The sequence below is a fragment of the Bactrocera tryoni genome, unplaced genomic scaffold (assembly GCF_016617805.1).
Source record: "Bactrocera tryoni isolate S06 unplaced genomic scaffold, CSIRO_BtryS06_freeze2 scaffold_25, whole genome shotgun sequence".
In the NCBI taxonomy this organism is placed as follows: Eukaryota; Metazoa; Arthropoda; class Insecta; order Diptera; family Tephritidae; genus Bactrocera; species Bactrocera tryoni.
Window position 1 is genome coordinate 5,881,498 of NW_024395977.1, and position 19,917 is coordinate 5,901,414.

Sequence of the window (19,917 nt, forward strand, 5' to 3'; positions counted from 1 at the left end):
AACAAATACAAGCACAAAATTATTTGCAATGGCTATAAATATGTCCGACCAATACCCACGTTTATTTTCGTGCCGTCATAATGTATATCACTAGATTCTACAATGGGTGCTCTCTTGGCCTTGCATATTTCGGTATAGGATTTTTGGATTTTGTGTCATCATGCAATCTTGCAAGAGCAAGAGAATGCCGCTATTGATAGTTGTCAGTGAAAACTCATCGAAAACACACATTGTCCGTCCGAACGACTTAGATTCCACAACACACAAATGTGTTTTCAAAATGTTTTCAATGTCGGTCCGAACATAGTATTAGTAGTTTTTAACAGTACCGCTACATGGAGAGTGAGCGGGGCTATCTTCCAATTCGCACTGTCAGTTAGAGTTCATTAAACTTATTAGAGGGCTTACGCAATCCTGTGTATCAAATTACAGTTTTATATCTTAAATTAGTGCTTATTTATAAGTTTTCAGCTAATGGCGATTTGTGGGCGTGGCAGTGGTTTGATTATGCCCATCTACAATCTCGTAATTTTTTTCGTCCTAGAAAACCCGTATAAGTTTCATCAAGATATCTCAACTTTTACTCATGTTACAAGTGGCACGGACGGACTGACTGACAGACAGACAGTCACCCGGATGTCTCGTCATCCTAATCATTTGCGTATATAGAACTCTATATCTATCTCGCTTAGTTTTTGTTGATATGTACAACCGATAGGTGAACAAAACTAATATATTCTGTAGCAAAATATTGCAGGAGTATAAAAATTAGAAAAAAACTACTACAACGACACTATACCACTGATATTAAAATATCATAATTTCATAATAACCGTTTTGAAAACAAATATTTCGCATTTATAACAAAGAAAAACAAACAATTTTAAGTTAGACCTAAGTCAAAATTATCTGCATCGTTCCCTGAGATTTCGTTTCGCACTGATTTTGTAGGCTAAGTTATCGCAATGAAACTTTGCACAAACAGTACTCTCAAGGTGATCCATCGCTTGTTTCAAACTTGACGAAATCGGAGAATAAGGTTTGAATCCCTCATATACCGAATTTCCGGGCATCTGTGTATATGGCTGATTTTTTTTTCACGAAAATAACGAACAATTTTTGAGATATACATATTATTGAATACAGAAACCATATTTTTTGTTTGGAAGCTTGCGAACTAAGCCATTCCAGACTTGTGTCTTAAAACGTTTTGCAGAAACGGAAAGGAATGACGCCGGTTTTCATAATCCTAAGTAAGTCCGGTCTTAATTGCTTTGTTTTTAAATAAATAATAATGCCGTCATACAAAAGAATATTCTCTTTATTGTACATATCTAAAATGAATCCCAATATATTTTGTCAATGTGCAAGCTTTTTGAAAATTAAGATTTCTTTCTCGAGTGTCGATATACTAAAATGAAACATTAAATTTTAGATGTTTAACCACTGTGACCTCAATAAATTTGAAGAGTGTTTGGTCAGCAGTAATTTCGTTAACAGATTACCAGCCGTTTTATTGTCCAATGGGCAAGATGTGTATACCTGTTCACAAGGCTTTTCGTTAACTCTCTTTCCCGATTCCAAAGCGTCCTTAATTGCTGTACCATCTAAAAGATATCCAACGAGGGGATTTCTGGAAGATAAAAATTTAATCTTGAAACATATTTACCCAGAAATTAAAAAAAATTATAATATGTAATATTTTTAACTATAATACATAATATTTTTTTTTTTTTTTAATAAATATATAATTTTATACGACTACATACTTTTTAAACTCTCGAAATATGTCTCAGCAGTGTATAACATTTTTGCCCACATAACGGTTGATTGAATACGTATAGAAAACAATAGTCAATACTTTTTTTTTAATTACTCATAAATAGATAAAATCAAGTCTATACAATCCCCAGTTTTCATATGCCAAATATGAGAATATAAAACTTCTGCTTTTATGCCGTATATGGTATATCGGTCAATATATTGTTATAATACATTAGCAGAAATAATCTGACATATAAAATTAACGATATACTACTATGGTTCAACGCCGAAATAGTGTGAAACTGGTCCTGGAATACCTATGCTTCCATAATGTCGATCAGCGTGTAACTCACAAAACAATATTTCTAACAAGAAAAAACGTTGCACCTTCGGTTGCACCGAAGCTAAATACCCTTCACAGGTGCATTTCTGTTAGTAACTATGCGTTCAATTTGTATGGAAGCTAAATGCTATAGTAATCCGATCTAAACTATTTTTTCGGAGATTATATTGTTACCTTAATGGTAATGGTGGTCAATGGTGGTAATCCATGCCAAATTTCGTGAAGATACCACGTCAAATGCGAAAGTTTTCCATACAAGCTCTTGATTCCCATCGTTTGGTTTGTATGGCAGCTATATGCTAAAGTTAGCCGATCTGAACAATTTCTTCTGATATTACATTATTTCTATAAACAATAATGCATACCAAATTTCCTAAAGATATGTATATCGTCAAATGAGGCAGCTATATGCTATAGTTAACCGATCTGAACAATTTCTTCGGAAATTACATTGTTGCTATAGAAAATATCCTATGCCAACTTTTGTGAAAATACTTTGTGAAATGTGAAAGTTTTCCATAAAAGAACTTGATTCCGATCGTTCAGTTTGTGTGGCAGCTATATGTTATAGTGGTCCGATATCGGCCGTTCCGTCAAACGAGCAGCTTCTTGAAGAGAAAATGACGTTTGCAAAATTTCAAAACGATATCTTAAAAACTGAGGGACCAGTTCGTATATATACAGACAGACAGACAGACGGACATGGCTAAATCGACTCAACACTCTAAACTTCGTGACAAACTTAATATACCCTGTTCAGGGTATAAAAATTGCGTGGAAATACTAAATATAATCATTCCAGACATTACGTTCCGTTTCCGGCTTACCAGCTTACTATAAACTATATAATTACTGTTAATATTGAAAACCTTTTGGAATGAAAAAAGTTTCGTATGACAGCCCTCAGGTTAACTTCATACAGGGAAAAGAATATTTGCCATTTTTGCTTATTGGCTTTACTCTTGTAAAATGCATATAACCAAGCAGAAATGGAGCATAAACATGTTATATGTTGGTCACTATGTGGGATATTGTAATATAAGTCAGTGGTGTCATAATTTATTTTACGGGGCATCTCGACAGGATAAAATCTATGTCTTACTAACTGTAGCCGTGCCTATTGCCTGTGGAGACTCCACATTGCTCATAGCTTACAATATATGGCAAACTAATTCGTATGCCATATATCGTAAGCTATAAGCTGTCACTTCAACAGTTTGACAGCGCAGTTTTCATTTCTATGAAAATTTCGAAGAGGCAACATATCCCATTTTCACATATGCCGACGGCATTTTCCTTTCGGTAATATGAAAATTAGAAGGGCGAGTGTTAAGACGGTTGTGTTATATTATCAATATAAAGTACATTTCCAAAATAACATTTTTCCAAAAAATTAATATTTAGTTTAATATTGTTAATTTACAGAAAAATTATACAAATTGGGTTGGGAATAAGCGAAATCTTAAATTTAATAAACTTATGCCCGGTTTCACAGTCCATACTTAAGTTGTGCCTAAATAAAATCTTAGCTAAGTATTGTTGCAAACTGAGTGGTCGTTTGCGTTTCACAGTCAATGCTCAATTTCTATAAAATTTTATTATGATATATGGCAACGTTATGGGCAACATATGTTTTACAAATGTCATTCATAAAAATATGTTTGAAATATTTAAATTATAACAGACAATACATAAATTTGCGAGGAAAATTATAGATATCAAAAATTGATGAAAACAACAAAAGAACCCCAAATTTCATCACTAGCGAGTCGGAGCACCTATGGGAACTGAAGGAAAAGTATAAGCTGTTATTGAGTGCAAACGAACGGACACTTGCCCTACGCTACGAAAGATGTCGCTGAAAATTCAAAGCAAATTCAAAACAAAAATCAGCTGTTATTTAAGCACTGCTTAAGTCTCCCCTTTTCAGTACTTAAGCATTACATAAGTATGAACTGTAAAACAATATTTTCCTGTTTTATCTTAAGTACAACATAAGTATGGACTGTGAAACCGGGCCTTAAACTAGTACAAATCAAAATATCATTGCTCATTTTAAATTTATTGTTTTAATTCGTATATATGCTACAATTATTATATAGTAGTCCAAAAATATGAATTCTTATTTTTCACAGAAATACATTTGCAAAAAAAGGATCTTTTTCCTTTTCTTATTTTTCCCAGAAATACATTTGTAAAAGGATCGTAATCCTTTTTTTATTTTCCTCATAAAAGATTTAAACAGTTCAGAAGCTCAAAACATGCGCTACATCAGCTACCTACCCGACGGCATTTCGCAATGAGATAAAATAAATTTTTCAATAGCTCAAAGCATGCGCTACATCAGCTCGAACCTTATCAGCTTATGATAACAAATGCCCACATACAGATTTGGCAATGGCAATAGCAATAGATTTGACAGTTAGCAAGACATAGATTTTATCCTGTCGAGATGCCCCGTTAAGAAATAGAGCTCTCATATCCCTTTTGTAGTGATTTCCATACCTGTTGTTAACCTTTGTCTTATATACAAAATATATTCCGAAGATTTTGATATATACAAAATAAAACATTTATGCATTTTTGATTTTTTTCAGTAATACATATCTTTTAGTACTGAAAGTTTTTGGTTTCAAGCACAAAAAAGACTGAAATCGCTGCAACAGCGGAGGACCCTTTTTAACGCCTTCGGATATCGTGTGTAAAATGAAAAAATATTTAATTTTTTTCTTCAAAAACCAAAAAAAACCACAACAAAGTTATCGAGTTTAATCCGTACAAGAGAATAAGCGGATACCTCATTAAAATGGGAAGGCCTTTATTTGCAGTGCTACAATGTTTTGTTTTACGTAGTTTAGCTCAATTTTACTATTGAGAATGATTGAAGTGACAAATTAAAATAGTAAATTCTTTTAACCTAACGGTTGCGTGTATCACCCGAGACTAATTAAGATAGATAACATATAAGTCTTTTGACCAGCTAACCGGTGTTTGCAATAGCTAAAACCAATAAAGATAGATACTATATAAGGTGCATTCCAAAGTAAACATCTATATGTCGACTGGTGCGTTATAATCTGCTATGTCTATCGATTGTCGAGTGAGAATTTCATGACATTTCATAAATTGGAAGTGAACTTATTGCGTTTTAAGTGTGAGTATGTTTGTTTTATCGGTGCGAAAATAAGCTTCGAATAAAGAGCCAACATTAAATTTTGTTTAAAATTGATAAAACTTTTACCGAAACGTTTCAATTGATGAAACCAGTTCATGGCGATGATTGCCTATCCCGTAGCAGAGTGCACGAGTGTTTACAATGTTTTCAAAGTGGTCGTGAGGACATAAATGACGATCAACATGTGGGCCAATAAAAATCCGTGATCACCGGAAATTCCATCGAAACTGTGAGTGAATTCATCAAAAATCCGCCGAAATCATTATTGAAACTCAGGGAAATGGAATCGAACATTTCCCAAACATCCGCACAAATTGACTGACGATCAAAAATTGCTCTCATCGATCGACGCTTGTGACCGATTACTTGACCAAAAATCACATTTCAACCATTAACCACTCTCTGTATTCACCTGATATGGCACCGTGTGACTGCTTCCCTTTTGGAAAAATGCATTTGCCAATAAAAGGAAAGCGTTATGCAGACGTAGAGGCCATTCAAAAGGCTTGCACCGGCATACTGGCAGCCATACCGGTCAACGAGCTAAAACACTTGTTCGACATGCTTTTTGACCGTGCAAAAAACTGTATTGAAGCAGAAGTAAACTATTTTGAATAAAATAAATTGATTTTGCCGAAAAAACATTTTTTATGTTTTTTTTACAGTCCTGTATACTTTGGAACACACCTTGTAGAGTAAAATATATGTACATATATAACTAATCAGAATGACGAGTCGAGTAAATTTCGGGAGAACTTCCGTCCGTCCGTCCGTCTATCCCTGCAAGCGATAACTTGAATAAGAGTTGAGATATCGCTATTATATTTGGTATACGTGTTCTTTGGCATCTAATGGATATGATTAGTGTAGATAGGAGGAATCGAATATTTGTCCTGCCCATAATATGCCGTTAATAACCTGTTAATTGTTATAACGCCATTCACTTTGGCGTGTCCAGAAACGATTCTTCTACATATGGCTCTAGCAGCTCACAACTTCCGGGCTTAGCTCAAGTATCCTCCGGTTAGCCAAAATTATTCGTTTGAAGTCGAAACATCCCCTCCCCAGGAATTTCCTGTCTCCTAATTAGGAAGGTGGCGCTGATCAGCTAGGTAATGTCCGATGTCCGACGAGTACTGGTATTCACTTACTTTTCTTCTTCTTTTCTCCTCACGATGTCAGAATCGGCCTTGGCGACTAAAACATCAGGGTGAGCAAAGAAAGTATCTTTAAAACAACGGTCGGTAAATTCAGCTTCCACGATGAAGCATCCCCAAATGGGTTGAGGTTGATCGCCTTCGCCTGGGCCCATAATATAGTTATCCATAGTACTAGATTCCAGCATTTGAAAATTCATACAAGGAAGGTTTGACGTCAAAAAGCTGCAATCACAACAGCCGAACGGTTTTCTAACCTACCTGCTTTCTGACTAGATACGTACAGCTGCAAACGAAACCATTGAATTTCGGAAAGAGCAAAAGAACAGCGAGTACGATGAGGACCGTCGTGGCGCAGTGAGGAGTAAACAGACTGCCTACCTCGCAACGTGCGCGATGGGATAGATACTGAGAGCAGAGAAGGGAAGCCAGCCGCATTTGCAGACAAAACAAGAGAGAGGCGGAAATGCGTGAGCATGAACAGCGTTAGAAGCTGGACGATAGGGGTGGTGCTCGAAAATTCTACAAAAAGATGCGGCGACTGACAGAAGATTTCAAGACTGGAGCATATTGTACTAGAACCCTCAGGGATGATTTAGTGACTGATGCCCAGAGCATATTACAACTATTGAGGGAATACTCAGCAGCCTTCTGAATTGCAGTGAAAGCATAAACCGAGGAGATGGCACACCCGATTCCTCAATCGATGACGATGGAGCAGAGGTTCATTTGCGTGAGCATGCAGAAGTTCGAATAGCGTCTGAAGAACAGAAAAGCTGAGGAGGTGATGAATTGCCGGTCAAGCTATTTACACATGGCGGCAAGGAACTGATAAGAAGCATGCATCAGATTCTTTCTAGAATATGGTCGGATGAAAGCATGCCAACGATTGGAATTTAAGCGTACTCTGCCTAATCCACAAAAAGGGAGATTTCACAATCTGCGTCAACTTCCGTGGGATAAACCTCCTCAGCATCGCATATAAGGTTCTACCCAGCATTTTATGTGAAAGATTAAAGCCCACCGTGAATGGACCTTATAAGTGCGGCTTTAGACCTGGAAAATCAACAAATGACCAGCTATTCACCATGTGCCAAATCTTTGAAAAGACTCATGAATTGAGGATCGATTCACACAACCACTTCATCGATTTCAAAGCTGCTTGTGAAAGCCACCTTTATTCCGCTAAGTCTGAATCTGGTATCCCTACAAAACTAATACGGCTGTGTAAACTGATGTTGAGCAACACCAAAAACAAAAAGTCAGGTTCGGGAACTCGGGAACTAACGGCCACTCCGAGCCGTTCGATACCTAACGAGGTTTCCGACAAAGCAACTCCCTATTGTGCGACTTCTTCACTCTTCTTCTGGAGAAAATAATTCGAGCTGCTGAACTTAATTAAGCAGGCACAAATTTATATAAGAGTGTACAACTGCTGGCGAACGCCGATTATATTGATATCATTGGCCTCAGCATTCGCGCCGTTAGTTCTGCTTTCTCCAGATTGGATAAGAAAATGGATCTGACAAACAAACAGTCGTTGCACACACGACATGGCTCCGACCTCACTGTTGACAGTGATAACTTCGAAATCGTAGATAATTTCGTTTTTCGTGGAACCAGACAGTGGCTAAGCTTGTCCGAATGGATGAAAACGCTCCAGCTCTGAAAGTATTCGATGCGGTAACTGCCGGGGGAATTAGAGAAAGACCTCCACTCTGTTAGAAAGGGCAGGTGGAGAACCAATTGGCGTCAAACAGCTTTAAGGAATAACCGTTGGCGGGCTGTTGTAAACTGAGTCTACATCAAAAAAGAAAAAGAAGCCTGCAAATTAGAATACAAAACATAAAAATGATGCAGGGGATCATAGCAGGACTGAAAATTTTCAAAAAGCCGACAATAGGCTTAATACACCAAACTTGTCGATCAAACTTACTAATGACAAATATTTTTGGGACATCCTCCTTTTAAAATCTGTGAAACCGGCATATAATTACGCCCACTCCCAATATAACGGTTTTGTTAAAAACTACTAAAAACGGGATATCTCACTAAGTAAATGTAAAAAACTTTAAATATTACAGCTAAGAAGGCATTTAAGGGTGTAAAGAGAATCATTGTAACAATTAGACAGTGGACATAGTGCCACCTACTCTTAGGAGAAATCCCTTATCATAGGAACTGACTTATCAATTTCAACCAAATTCGGTGCTTTAAAAATATTTCATTATGTAAAATGTGTCATTATGTCACTGTGCAAAAATAGACTAAATTGGTTGTAGTCCACGCCTACTATCTATATATAGTATATACACACTTCTACTGCAATCTTATCTCATTTCAATATATTCATTGTTTCGCTTTACATTACATAATAATAACAAAATATAATATCGCTAACAAAAAAGTTTGTGTTCCCTTTTTGACTGTGCTACTGTTTACATAAATGGATAAATTTATACAGTTGAAAAAACGCAGACGTTACTTTGTAAATACGCCAAAGAGAACACAAGTGATGGAGCGTTGTAATTTGATTCCCTTAGAAGTCACACTTAAAACAGTCGTATACAGTATGTATGTACTATGTACATTTCGTCGCTGTTCTGTATAAGTTGCAAATACATACATATATCGGATAAGTGCATATCGTTTACGGCCGTCAATTTTATGTAGTTGGTTCAACCGACAATATCAGCATCAACGAAATAGGAAGTGACTGATTTGCACGCAATTCATTTGTTTTTTTCTTAACAAAAATTGATATGTCAACGTTTATTTTATTTTGGGATAGAAGCTTAGTTTCTTCTTCTTCTTCTTAATTGGCGTAGACACCGCTTACGCGATTATAGCCGAGTTAACAACAGCGCGCCAGTCGTTTCTCCTTTTCGCTACGTGGCGCCAATTGGATATTCCAAGCGTAGCCAGGTCCTTCTCCACTTGGTCCTTCCAACGGGTGGAGGTCTTCCTCTTCCTCTGCTTCCCCGGCGGGTACGGCGTCGAATACTTTCAGAGCTGGAGTGTTTTCGTCCATTCGGACAACATGACCTAGCCAGCGTAGCCGCTGTCTTTTAATTCGCTGAACTATGTCAATGTCGTCGTATATCTCGTACAGCTCATCGTTCCATCGAATGCGATATTCGCCGTGGCCAACGCGCAAAGGACCATAAATCTTTCGCAGAACTTTTCTCTCGAAAACTCGCAACGTCGACTCATCAGTTGTTGACATCGTCCAAGCCTCTGCACCATATAGCAGGACGGGAATTATGAGCGACTTATAGAGTTTGGCTTTTGTTCGTCGAGAGAGGACTTTACTTTTCAATTGCCTACTCAGTCCGAAGTAGCACCTGTTGGCAGAAACAATCCTGCGTTGGATTTCCAGGCTGACATTGTTGGTGGTGTTAATACTGGTTCCTAAATAGACGAAATTATCTACAACTTCAAAGTTATGACTGTCAACAGTGACGTGAGTGCCAAGTCGCGAGTGCGACGACTGTTTGTTTGATGACAGGAGATATTTCGTCTTGCCCTCGTTCACTGCCAGACCCATTTGTTTTGCTTCCTTGTCTAGTCTGGAGAAAGCAGAACTAACGGCGCGGGTGTTAAGGCCGATGATATCAATATCATCAGCATACGCCAGCAGCTGTACACTCTTATAAAAGATGGTACCTTCTCTATTAAGTTCTGCAGCTCGAACTATTTTCTCCAGAAGCAGGTTGAAAAAGTCACACGATAGGGAATCGCCTTGTCTGAAACCTCGTTTGGTATCGAACGGCTCGGAGAGGTCCTTCCCGATTCTGACGGAGCTCTTCGTGTTGCTCAACGTCAGTTTACACAGCCGTATTAGTTTTGCGGGGATACCAAATTCAGACATCGCGGCATAAAGGCAGCTCCTTTTCGTGCTGTCGAAAGCAGCTTTGAAATCGACGAAGAGGTGGTGTGTGTCGATTCTCCTTTCACGGGTCTTTTCAAGATTTGGCGCATGGTGAATATCTGGTCGGTTGTTGATTTTCCAGGTCTGAAGCCACACTGATAAGGTCAATCAGTTTGTTGACGGTGGGCTTTAATCTTTCACACAATACGCTCGATAGAACCTTATATGCGATGTTGAGGAGGCTAATCCCACGGTAGTTGGCGCAGATTGTGGGGTCTCCTTTTTTATGGATTGGGCATAGCACACTTAAATTCCAATCGTTGGGCATGCTTTCGTCGACCATATTTTACAAAAAGCTGATGCATGCTCCTTATCAGTTCTTCGCCGCCGTGTTTGAATAGCTCGGCCGGTAATCCATCGGCCCCCGCCGCTTTGTTGTTCTTCAGGCGGGTAATTGCTATTCGAACTTCTTCATGGTCGGGCAATGGAACGTCTGCTCCATCGTCATCGATTGGGAATCGGGTTCGCCTTCTCCTGGCGTTGTGCATTCTCTGCCATTCAGCAGGCTGGAGAAGTGTTCCCTCCATAATTTAAGTATGCTCTGGGCATCGGTCACTAGATCACCTTTGGGGTTCTACAAGAGTATGCTCCGGTCTTGAAACCTTCTGTAAGCCGCCGCATTTTTCGTAGAATTTTCGAGCATTACCCCTGTCGGCCAGCTTATCAAGCTCTTCATACTCACGCATTTCGGCCTCTTTCTTTTTCTGTCTGCAAATGCGTCTCGCTTCCCTCTTCAACTCTCGGTATCTATCCCATCCCGCACGTGTTGTGGTCGATCGTAACGTTGTGAGGTAGGCAGCCTGTTTTCTCTCCGCTGCGGCGCGGCACTCCTCGTGGTACCAGTTGTTCTTTTGCACTTTCCGAAAACCAATGGTTTCGGATGCAGCTGTACGTAAGGAGTTTGAAATGCCGTCCCACAGTTCCCTTATACCGAGTTGTTGATGAGTGCTCTCAGAGAGCAGGAGTGCAAGCCGAGTAGAAAATCGTTCGGCAGTCTGTTGTGATTGCAGCTTTCGACGTCGAACCTTCCTTGTGTTTGTTGGCGTGCGTTTTTGCTGCACAGAGGCGGGTGCGAATCTTGGCTGCAACAAGATAGTGGTCGAGTCGATGTTAGGACCTCGGAGCGCACGCACATCTAAAACACTGGAGACGTGTCTTCCGTCTATCACAACATGATCGATCTGGTTGGTAGTTTTTGGTTCCGGAGACAGCCAGGTAGCTTGATGAATTTTCGTATGCTGGAATCTAGTACTACAGATAACCATATTTCGGGCCCCGGCGAAGTCGATCAGCCTCAACCCATTTGGGGATGTTTTCTCGTGGAGGCTGAATTTACCGACCGTAGTGCCAAAGATACCTTCTTTGCCCACCCTGGCGTTAAAGTCGCCAAGCACGATTTTGACATCGTGGCGGGGCAGCTCTCATAAGTGCGTTCCAAGCACTCATAAAAGGCATCTTTGGTCACATCGTCCTTCTCATCTGTCGGAGCGTGGGCGCAGATCAGCGATATGTTGAAGAACCTCGCTTTGATGCGGATTGTGGCTAGACGTTCATTCACCGGAGTGAATGATAGTACTCGGCGACGGAGTCTCTCTCCCACCACGAAACCCACACCAAACTTGCGCTCCTTTATATGGCCACTGTAGTAAATGTCACAAGGACCTGCTCGTCTCTGTCCTTGTCCCGTCCATCGCATTTCTTGGACGGCGGTGATGTCAGCCTTTATTTTCACGAGGACATCAACCAGCTGGGCAGCGGCACCTTCCCAATTAAGGGACCGGACATTCCAGGTGCATGCCCTGATATCGTTATCCTTATTTCGTTTGCCATGGTCGTCATCAAAAGAGGGGTTTCTCATTCGAGGCTGTTTGTCGCTTTTCATTGGGATAGGCTTTTTTACGTGGCGGGTCCCAAACCCAGCGCACAACCCTATGCAGGGGATGTTTCGCCTTCTCACTTTAGCTCACCTTCGAACGGATGTTCTTAGGCTACCCAGAGGATACTTGGTCAAAGACCGGAAGTCGTGAGCTGCTTGAGCCATATGTAAAAGAATCGTTTCTGGCCACTCCCAAGTGAATGGCGATCAGAGAACTTTCCTCACTTGCGTGAACTTCTACCCATGATCCCATCCCCCTTAGTTTAGAATTAGGTAAATTTCAAAGCATCGTTAGTGATAGTGAAATTTTTTACCATTTTTTTCCAACGTTAATTATTTGGTTGTATCTTAATCAACAGTACTTAAATTCCTGAGATAATTTCTTCGTATGGTTTGACGATATCCCATTCTTCTTCTTTACTGGCCTAGACACCGCTTACGCGGTTAAAGCAGAGTTAAGAACAGCGGTCCAGTCGTTTCTTCTTTTCGCTATTTGGAGCCAATTTGAGATACCAAGTGCAGGTCCATATCCACCTGAATAATGAAGGACTTATAGAGTTTGTTCTTTGTTTCTCGAGAGAGGACTTTACTTTTCAATTGCGTACGGTTGTTGAGGACAATGTTCGGTAGGCAATATTTATTGAAAATCAGTCATTCCGTAACTCCCTTACAGGTACAAAGACAAAAAAATAGAGAAAATCTGCAGTTGAGTAGAGCAGGAAAATACGTAATACCACAAGTATAAAATTAAATGAAATTGATGATAATGTTGACAATAATTCACTTCATTTGCGAAGTTCGTTCAAATGTGCATTGGTTGAAATATCGCTTAATTTTGATTGGTTTCATAAGCTTGGTTTAAAAGCATTGTTTAGCTAAGCATTTCGCTTCAAAGCCTACATTGCGTGAAACAAATTCCTTTACTATGTGATGTCATAAGGGTATAGTCCATATTCTGCTATTAACGCAAAATTATTTCTTTAATTCATAATATGACCGCCTCATATCAAATAATGGAAATATAAAGAAAAAGTCCAAAAACTATTTTGACAATATTCGGCCTATGTTATGGACACTTCGGAAGCTAATATTTCTGACACAGTTTTAAGAGGAATTTATCATTTAAAATTGTCCACATATTTTATCATAAAGATGCGAGAGTAATCAAGTAAAATGTGCGACGCTTTAAGCGTTCATTTCGTACAATGAAGGAACATTGTGATGGAGTAAGCAACGCACAGAAGGAGATTTGTATTGCAATTACCTTTGCTCGTGATACAGATTAACGAAGATAACTCGAACTGATGATGCCGTTATATTTACGACTGTAGATGTTGACAACCATTTGAGAGAAATATGATGTATTTTCCAAAAAAATGGCCGACATATCCTTTAGTATTCCCAAATGAAGATTTTGTTGGCAAATTAATATATCGCATAAAGTGCGACATAATTCTAATGGTAGAATAGATTTGAAATAAAGCTGAAATAAGGGATCAACACTGCCACTGCCTTCTGGCTGCCGGCCGAACCTTCCACTCCGAGTGAGATTGAGGAAATCCTCAAATATTGCAATCCCTCACTTCCGGCGCAGGACTGGAAAGTCTTATGGCTGGAGAGGACTGATGAACCGTATCGGCAAGCGCCGATAACGCTAAACACGGAATCCATCGGTCCTCTCAGCAAAACAAAGGGAGCCATAAGCTATGGTTTTGAGATGGTAGTGTTGAAAGTACTTCCATCTGATGCCAGGGCTGATGGCCCCCAAGCTGCGGTGCCTGCGGTGGAGGTGTCGAAGGTTACTGACGGTCGATCGACCGTGGAAATCGGTGCGACAGAGGGCGCCAACGGTCAAATGACCGTGGAAATCGATCCGGATCTCTCGGATGTGGCGAGTGTTGGGGGCGGTTCGTCGATTGGCGACTCCGTCTTCAGGAACCGTGGCTGACTGGTAACGGGATATCTGGATTGAGGACAAAGAGCCACAGGCTCCTGTCGGCCAAGGGTGCAGGTAGGAACAGAGCCTGTATGCTGGTAAGGAATGAATTAACGGTATTTCTTTTACCTAATTTCAGCAGTGCTGACATTGTGACAGCGAAACTGGAGTGTGACACCGGAGATTTCTGGCTTATCTCCGCATATATGCCACACGATGATGTGGTGGAGCCACCTCCCCTAATGCTGAGAAGGACCTTAGCCGAAGCGTCTAAGGCTGGCACTGGCGTCATCATCGGCTCCGACGCTAATTCGCGGCACCAGATCTGGGGAAGCTCGGATACGAACATTAGAGGTGAGTCGCTTTTTGATTTCATTATTGGCGAAGATCTTCGCATTTGTAATAGAGGAGACTCTCCTACTTTTGTGACCGCTGGCAGGGAGGAGGTCCTCGACCTCACCCTAACCTCACAAGCGATTGCCCCGCTGATCTCGAACTGGAGGGTCCTCGACGATCACTCCTTTTCGGATCACAGGTACATCGAGTTTAGTCTAGTCGGAGAACGTCCGCCTAGGAAATCCTTTAGGAATCCTAGGTACACGGACTGGGTAGGTTACCGCAGAAGGCTTCGGCAAACTCTCCCGCGCGCACCGGAGGTGGACGCGTTGGCCACCACCGATGCGGTGGAGGAGTGGGTTGAAGTCTTCAGCTCGGCGTGTAAGGCTGCGCTGGAGAGGTCTTGTCCGCTGAGATCGCCGAAGGGCAAAGAGAAACCTCTATGGTGGACTATGGAGCTCTCAGATATTAGGGCGTCTTGCAGACGGCTTTCAACAAGGCCCGCAGGAGTGGGTTATCTGATGACTGGGCTTTGTATAAAGTTGGACTTTCAATATACAAGTCCGAGTTAAGAAAGGCTAAGAGGACCTCGTGGAAGCGCTTCTGTGAAAAAGTGGAAGGCTGTCACGAGTCCTCGAGATTCAGGCGTATTCTCGCAAAAACCCCAGTGTCCCTGGGGTATCTCAAGGACGAAAATGGGAAGTGGGCCCTCAGTAGTGAAGAAACACTTCAAATGCTTGTCGACGCTCACTTTCCGTGTAACATGTCCTCTGTTAGAGGATCTATCGGGGTGCCGCATGACGACTGCGCGGCCTTTGTCAGCATCCTGGATGAGCGGCATTTGACGTGGGCGATTAACTCGTTCGAACAATTCAAGTCCCCGGGACCAGACGGCATCATACCAGCGCAGCTGCAACAAGCTGTTAAGGTGTCATGCAGCTGGTTGGCACACCTATCTATGCGAACTGCATCAGATTAGGTTACATCCCGGGGCCTGGAGACGAGTCAAGGTTACATTCATCCCGAAGGCTGGCAGGGGCTCCCATGTCACGGCCAAGGATTTCAGAGCCAATCAGCCTCTCCTCCTTCTTGTTAAAGACTCTGGAAAAGGCTGATGGACTGGTATATAAGGAAGAGCATTCCGAGAGACTATTTGTCAGAGCACAACATGCTTATCGCAAAGGCAGGTCAGTAGACACTGCCTTGCATACTATCGTGTCATGGCTCGAAGAAGCCATTGAAGCCAAGGACTTCGCTGTTGGGACCTTCCTGGATATCGAGGGAGCTTTCAACAATGTCCTACCGGAGGCAGTAGTAACTGCCCTTGACGGTATTAAGGCAGAATCGAACCTCAAGTGCCTCATTCTCAGTCTTCTGTATGACAGAGTGATCGAAACGGAATGGGGCAGCGCGCGTGCGAGGCGTAGGGTAAGTAGGGGAACACCACAAGGTGGGGTTCTCTCTCCTCTTCTATGGATCCTGGTTGTTGACGAATTGCTCAAAAACTAGAGGATCGCGGCTGCCGGGTGATTGCCTACGCAGACGATGTAGCACTTATGGTCAAAGGAAAGTTCCTTAGCACCGTGTACGAGTTGACGCAGGGATATCTCAGCGATGTAACAAAGTGGGCGGCCGGAAGTGGACTCGCCATTAATCCTAACAAAACGGAAATGGTTTTATTCAGCCGAAAATATAAAATCCCGGCGGCACCGTTGCCGCAGATAGGAGGTATTCACCTGCAGCCGGCGGACTCAGTGAAATATTTAGGGCTCATACTGGATAAGAAGCTTTATGGAAGCCGAATATCGAGGAGAGAGCAAAAAAGGCATCTATTGCCTTATACTGCTGCAGAGGAGCTATTGGCAAAAGATGGGGTCTCTCACCGAAAGTGATCCTCTGGCTCTATGACACCATAGTAAAGCCCATCTTGTTCTATGGTGTCTTCATGTGGTGGAGGGCTTTAGGGAAGACCTCACTGGCCAAAAAGCTCGAAAGCGTTCAACGGGCTGCGCTAATTAGCATATGCGGCCCATTAAGATCTACCCCAACTATGGCACTTAATGCAATTTTGAACATTACGCCGGTGGACATTGCCGGTAGGTGCATAGCCGCGAAGGTGGCTATTAGACTCAGAGAATATGGTTTCTTAAAGGAACGTGCATCTGGTCATTCGGATATCCTTACAAACTTTGACTGCATACCGGATCATCTGGATCATGGAATCGCCGTACCGAACTCTGGCGGCTCCTTCTCTGCCCATATACCGACGAGGGAGATGTGGTGGAAGAAGCCGTTGGAGGAGAGGGCAGCAAGCTTCTTCACGGATGGGTCAAAGCTTGGGGGAAAGTTGGTGGAGGGGTCTACTGTCGGGAGCTCTCCATCAACTCCTGTTTCAGACTTCCTGACTACTGTAGTGTATTCCAGGCTGAGGTCGCAGCCATCAAGGTAGCAGCTGATTTGCTGTTGCAGTGTGCATCCACCTTCAGACAAGTGACTATTCACTCAGATAGTAGAGCGGCTATATTAGCCTTGAACTCATTCGAAGTGCGTTCAGGGTTGGTCGAAGAATGTCTAACGTCGTTATCTCTAGCAGCCAGATGTTTCGTGATTAGACTGGTGTGGGTGCCGGGCCATAGCGGAATTGCGGGCAATTGCAAAGCTGATGAGTTAGCAAGGAAAGGCACCCGAGAATCATTATCGGTAGAATGGAAACGGATCGGTGCTCCTGTTTCTTCTTGTGGTCTACTACTAGATAGCTGGGCCACGCGGATGCTCGTTCAACGCTGGGCCAGCACCGGCACTTGTGCGGTTGCAAAAGCCTTCTGGCCCAGTATAGATCGCAGGAGATCAAATGATCTCTTAGTCCTCAGTAAGGCCAACATCTCATTGTTAGTGGGTCTTTTAACAGGCCACTGTCCAATTGGCTTACATGCGGTAAGAATGGGTATCTTGCCGGATGCTGAATGCAGATGCTGTTTAGAGGAAGATGTGGTAGAAACAAGCCAGCACTTCCTGCTTGACTGTCCTGCTTTTGGGAGGTCGAGACTAAGACACTTGGGGGCGCATACCTTTGGACACCCCACCGAATTGGCGGGGGTTGAAGTTAAGCGTGTAACTTTATATTGGCTACAAAGCGCTTCGGCAATCTGTAAGTCCGAATACGGGAGTTTTCATTTAATGGCATCACAAAGGACTAATTTGTTAGTCTACGTGGGATCATCGATCAGCCATGTTTACCTAACCTAACCTAAGGGATCAACACAGCATTTTGCTTTAATCCCAAAAGCTATATTCAGCTATTCAGTACATTGTTTATATAGTATATATGTGAAAATAAAAACGGTGTAAAAATTGGACGGTAGGTTTGGCACCGGTTTTGGGTAAAATCACATATATCAGGACCCGATCTACCGATTTCAACCATTCGGTATATAGCATTCTTTTGTAAAGAGCGAAAACGGGCGAAATCGGACTCTTTCCTTCCCAGTGTATAAATCAGAAGTAATTAATAAATTGGGAAAAACTTTGCACGAATAATGCCTTTAGCATAGGTCACCTTTGACCCTCTGCCTCTAGTAAACTTTTAACATCAAATTTCGGTGAATATGGTATGTCTGTGTGCCTAAAATGGGTTGATTCAATATTTAAGTTACTGTTTAATTCTATTTATTTAACAATAAGGAAAGAGCTTCAAACTGTCAAATACTCAGTGTTACCGTACTAATATATTTTTATAAACTAACAAAAATACAAAAGTTTTACACGGTGTTAGACCGACCAGGATTATTTTTTTGAAACGCGGCTTAAGGCCGCCAACGCAAAAAGAAGTTTTACGCGAAAAAACACACCCCATTGGCGGGTAATAAAAAGAATTTTTGCGATAGACAACTCCAAAAATCCTTTTTTGGGTATAATCAAATTTCTTCATTTACAAAAGATGACGATAAGGTAACAATGATTATTTCACAGACTGTTACCCTTTAGTTGTTGCCAAATAAATAGATTTGAACAATAAGTTTAATATTGATATAAAACAATATAATGTAAAATAAATGTGAACAAACGAATAAGTAAAGTGCTAGTGAATATAAAAATGAAAAATATAAGTGTAAAATTAAATTTAAATGGTAAAAATAGATAATTCAAATAGTGGTAAATTACTATAAGTTTTCTGCGGCTATTACTTGATCTGGAGAACCTCCTCTATCCGACTATACCTTTTTTATTCCCGAAGTCCTGGGACGGTACACTAAAGTTTTCCCAATTATTGTCGTAAAAGACAACGAGGAGGAGATAAAATTATAACTATTCCATTTAATTTTGCTTTTGTTGCATGTTAAGGGGCCAAAATCATATGAAGATGTTCCTACAAACAATAGGATTGTGTATAGCGCATTTATCGAAGTATGTGATGCTAGGGAAAATGCGTCCAACGATAATGAGTAGAGAGTTTGTTTGAATGATCGATTTCTACAACTTCCTTTGGATTTTGTTTAAATTCTTCAATAGAATTTAAATAATAGATTGTCAAAAAAGTCTTGCGGTATTTTCGCTAGTTGGCGCTGAAAGCGCGTAGTTCTAGTCGTCGCATGCTATACCTTTTTGGAAAGCTCATTTCACGCGCTAACACGTGTTTGATTAATTGTCGTTTCTTTTAAGTCGTTCGTGAGTTAGAGCGTCGCAAACATGGAGCAAAATAAAGAGAAAATACGGCATATTTTACAGTACTACTACGATAAAGGCAAAAATGCATCTCAAGCCGCGAATAAAATTTGTGCAGTTTATGGACCCAATACAGTTTCCATTTCCACCGCACAACGATGGTTTCAACGTTTTCATTCTGGTTTAGAGGTGGTCGAAAATGCGCCACGCTACGGCCTGTCATCGAAAATTGCGATAAAATCGCTGAATTGGTCGAAAGAGACCGGCATAGTAGCAGCCGTAGCATCGCTCAAGAGCTGGGCATGAGTCATCAAAAATTCATTTCAATTTCAATAAAAAAAAATCAATAAAAATATCGCAAGACTTTTTTGACAACCCATTACTATAAACATTGTTAATAAATTGAATATTACATTGGTCGAATTCCGATTGAAGCCAGGGAAGTACCTTCAGGTTCATAAGGTTTATTAGTAAGACGGGGTGGGGGATGGTTATGGGGTGAGTTTTCAATCGATCTTATTCATTCTAAGTACAAATATGCGCCGTTATAAAAAAGTCACGCTCTCAATTTAATTAAGATCACTCTCATTTTGGCCGATATATGCGGTATAAAGTCGCCCGGAAGTTCGAAAATGTTTATATTGGGAAGTATTGACCCGAATCAACCCATATGTAATACTCAGAGATATTACTTACAGGAAATTATTCTCTCCGCATTTGAATTATATATCACACAC

At 41.1% G+C, this 19,917-nt stretch overlaps 1 protein-coding gene across 3 annotated transcripts in view; it reads right to left on the minus strand.

The window, feature by feature from the left end:
* Window positions 1–1,303: 1,303 nt before the first annotated feature.
* LOC120780636 overlaps window positions 1,304–19,917 on the minus strand; it is a 28,322-nt gene continuing 9,708 nt past the window's right edge. For all 3 annotated transcript variants that reach the window (XM_040112894.1, XM_040112896.1, XM_040112897.1), the window contains exon 4: window positions 1,304–1,633. In XM_040112894.1, coding sequence (XP_039968828.1) covers window positions 1,432–1,633 — 202 coding nt within the window. In that variant the 3' untranslated portion in view covers window positions 1,304–1,431. The remainder of the gene's footprint in view (window positions 1,634–19,917) is intronic.